At 32.3% G+C, this 5000-nt stretch overlaps 1 protein-coding gene across 1 annotated transcript in view; it reads left to right on the forward strand.

Annotated features, from left to right (window-relative positions):
* LOC135533919 (nucleoredoxin-like protein 1) overlaps positions 1–5000 on the forward strand; it is a gene marked incomplete at its 3' end in the record, with an annotated part of 8342 nt that overhangs the window by 3168 nt on the left and 174 nt on the right. Inside the window, exon 4 of the mRNA XM_064961114.1 lies at positions 4980–5000. This exon is cut by the window's right edge and continues 174 nt beyond it. Coding sequence (XP_064817186.1) covers positions 4980–5000 — 21 coding nt within the window. The remainder of the gene's footprint in view (positions 1–4979) is intronic.

Here is a 5000-nt window from a genome sequence, read left to right on the forward strand (position 1 = left end):
TGACAGTGTGTATATATAACCTGTGTATAACACAGTGTGTCTGACAGTGTGTATATAACGTGTCTATAACAACGTGTGTCTGACAGTGTGTATATATAACCTGTGTATAACACAGTGTGTCTGACAGTGTGTATATATAACCTGTGTATAACACAGTGTGTCTGACAGTGTGTATATAACGTGTCTATAACAACGTGTGTCTGACAGTGTGTATATATAACCTGTGTATAACACAGTGTGTCTGACAGTGTGTATATAACCTGTGTATAACACAGTGTGTCTGACAGTGTGTATATATAACGTGTGTATAACAACGTGTGTCTGACAGTGTGTATATATAGCGTGTGTATAACAACGTGTGTCTGACAGTGTGTGTATATAACGTGTGTATAACAACGTGTGTCTGACAGTGTGTATATATAGTGTGTGTATAACAACGTGTGTCTGACAGTGTGTATATATAACGTGTGTATAACAACGTGTGTCTGACAGTGTGTATATATAACGTGTGTATAACACCGTGTGTCTGACAGTGTGTATATATAACGTGTGTATAACAACGTGTGTCTGTCCGTGTGTATATATAACCTGTGTATAACAACGTGTGTCTGACAGTGTGTGTAGCACCGTGTGTATGTATCTGTATATAACGTGTGTATAACAACGTGTGTCTGACAGTGTGTGTGTGTATATATAGCGTGTGTATAACACCGTGTGTCTGACAGTGTGTATATATAGTGTGTGTGTATATAACCTGTGTATAACAACGTGTGTCTGACAGTGTGTGTGTGTATATATAGCGTGTGTATAACACCGTGTGTCTGACAGTGTGTATAACAGTGTGTATATATAACCTGTCTATAACACCGTGCGTCTGACAGTGTGTATATATATATATAGTGTGTGTATATATAACCTGTGTATAACACCGTGCGTCTAACAGTGTGTATATATAACCTGTGTATGACAGTGTGTATATATAACCTGTGTATAACAGTGTGTATATATAACCTGTGTATAACACCGTGTGTATAACAGTGTGTATATATAACCTGTGTATAACAGTGTATATATATAGTGTGTATAACAACGTGTGTCTGACAGTGTGTATATATAACCTGTGTATAACACCGTGTGTATAACAGTGTGTATATATAACCTGTGTATAACACCGTGTGTCTGACAGTGTGTATAACACCGTGTGTCTGACAGTGTGTATATATAACCTGTGTATAACACCGTGTGTCTGACAGTGTGTATATATAACCTGTGTATAACACCGTGTGTATAACAGTGTGTATATATAACCTGTGTATAACACCGTGTGTCTGACAGTGTGTATATACAGTGAGTATAACACTGTGTATATATATATAGTGTATCTGTATATATAACAGTGTGTATAGCACCGTGCGTCTGACAGTGTGTATATATATATAGTGTGTGTATATATAGGCTGTGTATAACACCGTGTATATATATATAGTGTGTGTATATATAACAGTGTGTATATATAGTGTATATATAACAGTGTGTATATATAGTGTGTGTATAAGAGTGTGTATATAAAGTGTGTATATATATAACAGTGTGTATAGCACCGTGCGTCTGACAGTGTGTATATATATAGTGTGTGTATATATAGCCTGTGTATAACACCGTGTATATATATATAGTGTGTGTATATATAACAGTGTGTATATATAGTGTGTGTATAACAGTGTGTATATATAGTGTGTGTATAACAGTGTGTATTTATAGTGTATCTGTATATATAACAGTGTGTATAGCACCGTGCGTCTGACAGTGTGTATATATATATAGTGTGTGTATATATAGCCTGTGTATAACACCGTGTATATATATATGGTGTGTGTATATATAACAGTGTGTATATATAGTGTGTGTATAACAGTGTGTATATATAGTGTGTGTATAACAGTGTGTATATATAGTGTGTATATATATATAACAGTGTGTATAGCACCGTGCGTCTGACAGTGTGTATATATATATAGTGTGTGTATATATAGCCTGTGTATAACACTGTGTATATATATAGTGTGTGTATATATAACAGTGTGTATATATAGTGTGTGTATAACAGTGTGTATATATAGTGTGTATATATATATATATAGTGTGTGTATAACAGTGTGTATATATAGTGTGTATATATATAACAGTGTGTACAGCACCGTGCGTCTGACAGTGTGTATATATAGTGTGTATATATATAACAGTGTGTATAGCACCGTGCGTCTGACAGTGTGTATATATAGTGTGTATATATATAACAGTGTGTATAGCACCGTGCGTCTGACAGTGTGTATATATAGTGTGTATATATATAACAGTGTGTATAGCACCTGTGTATAACAGTGTGTATATAACGTCTGACAGTGTGTATATATAACAGTGTGTATATATAACAGTGTGTATATATAACCTGTGTATAACAGTGTGTATAACAGTGTGTATATATAACCTGTGTATAACAGTGTGTATATAACCTGTGTATAACAGTGTGTATATAACCTGTGTATAACAGTGTGTATATAACCTGTGTATAACAGTGTGTATAACAGTGTGTATATAACCTGTGTATAACAGTGTGTATATAACCTGTGTATAACAGTGTGTATATAACCTGTGTATAACAGTGTGTATATATAACCTGTGTATAACAGTGTGTATAACAGTGTGTATATAACCTGTGTATAACAGTGTGTATATAACCTGTGTATAACAGTGTGTATATATAACCCGTGTATAACAGTGTGTATAACAGTGTGTATATAACCTGTGTATAACAGTGTGTATATAACCTGTGTATAACAGTGTGTATAACAGTGTGTATATATATAACAGTGTATATATATAACCTGTGTATAACAGTGTGTATATATATATAGTGTGTATAACAGTGTGTATATAACCTGTGTATAACAGTGTGTATAACAGTGTGTATATATATAACAGTGTATATATATAACCTGTGTATAACAGTGTATATATATAACCTGTGTATAACAGTGTGTATATATAACCTGTGTATAACAGTGTATATATATAACCTGTGTATAACAGTGTGTATATAACCTGTGTATAACAGTGTATATATATAACCTGTGTATAACAGTGTGTATATATAACAGTGTGTGTATATAACCTGTGTATAACAGTGTGTATATATAACCTGTGTATAACAGTGTGTATATATAACCTGTGTATAACAGTGTGTATATATAACCTGTGTATAACAGTGTGTATATAACCTGTGTATAACAGTGTGTATATATAACCTGTGTATAACAGTGTGTATATATAACCTGTGTATATAACAGTGTGTATATAACCTGTGTATAACAGTGTGTATATATAACCTGTGTATAACAGTGTGTATATAACCTGTGTATAACAGTGTGTATATAACCTGTGTATGACAGTGTGTATATATAACCTGTGTATAACAGTGTGTATATATAACCTGTGTATAACAGTGTGTATATATAACCTGTGTATAACAGTGTGTATATATAACCTGTGTATAACAGTGTGTATATAACCTGTGTATAACAGTGTGTATATATAACCTGTGTATAACAGTGTGTATATATAACCTGTGTATAACAGTGTGTATATAACCTGTGTATAACAGTGTGTATATATAACCTGTGTATAACAGTGTGTATATAACCTGTGTATAACAGTGTGTATATAACCTGTGTATAACAGTGTGTATATATAACCTGTGTATAACAGTGTGTATATAACAGTGTGTATAACAGTGTGTATATATAACCTGTGTATAACAGTGTGTATATATAACCTGTGTATAACAGTGTGTATATAACCTGTGTATAACAGTGTGTATATATATAACAGTGTGTATATATAACCTGTGTATAACAGTGTGTATATATAACCTGTGTATAACAGTGTGTATATATAACCTGTGTATAACAGTGTGTATATATAACCTGTGTATAACAGTGTGTATATATAACCTGTGTATAACAGTGTGTATATATAACCTGTGTATAACAGTGTGTATATAACCTGTGTATAACAGTGTGTATATATAACCTGTGTATAACAGTGTGTATATATAACCTGTGTATAACAGTGTGTATATATAACCTGTGTATAACAGTGTGTATATATAACAGTGTGTATAACAGTGTGTATAACAGTGTGTATAACAGTGTGTATAACAGTGTGTATATAACCTGTGTATAACAGTGTGTATATATAACCTGTGTATAACAGTGTGTATATATAACCTGTGTATAACAGTGTGTATATAACCTGTGTATAACAGTGTGTATATATAACCTGTGTATAACAGTGTGTATATAACCTGTGTATAACAGTGTGTATATATAACCTGTGTATAACAGTGTGTATAACAGTGTGTATAACAGTGTGTATATAACCTGTGTATAACAGTGTGTATATATAACCTGTGTATAACAGTGTGTATATATAACCTGTGTATAACAGTGTGTATATAACCTGTGTATAACAGTGTGTATATATAACCTGTGTATAACAGTGTGTATATATAACCTGTGTATAACAGTGTGTATATATAACCTGTGTATAACAGTGTGTATATATAACCTGTGTATAACAGTGTGTATATGTATAACAGTGTGTATATATAACAGTGTGTATATATAACCTGTGTATAACAGTGTATATATAACCTGTGTATAACAGTGTGTATATATAACCTGTGTATAACAGTGTGTATATATAACAGTGTGTATAACAGTGTGTATATATAGTGTGTATAACAGTGTGTATATATAACCTGTGTATAACAGTGTGTATATATAACAGTGTGTATAACAGTGTGTATATATAGTGTATATATAACAGTGTGTATATATAACAGTGTGTATATATAACAGTGTGTATAACAGTGTGTATATATAGTGTATATATAACAGTGTGTATATAACGTCTGACAGGAATCAGCTGAGCTTATCGAC

Source organism: Oncorhynchus masou, unplaced genomic scaffold (genome assembly GCF_036934945.1).
Source record: "Oncorhynchus masou masou isolate Uvic2021 unplaced genomic scaffold, UVic_Omas_1.1 unplaced_scaffold_2810, whole genome shotgun sequence".
NCBI classification, from domain to species: Eukaryota; Metazoa; Chordata; class Actinopteri; order Salmoniformes; family Salmonidae; genus Oncorhynchus; species Oncorhynchus masou.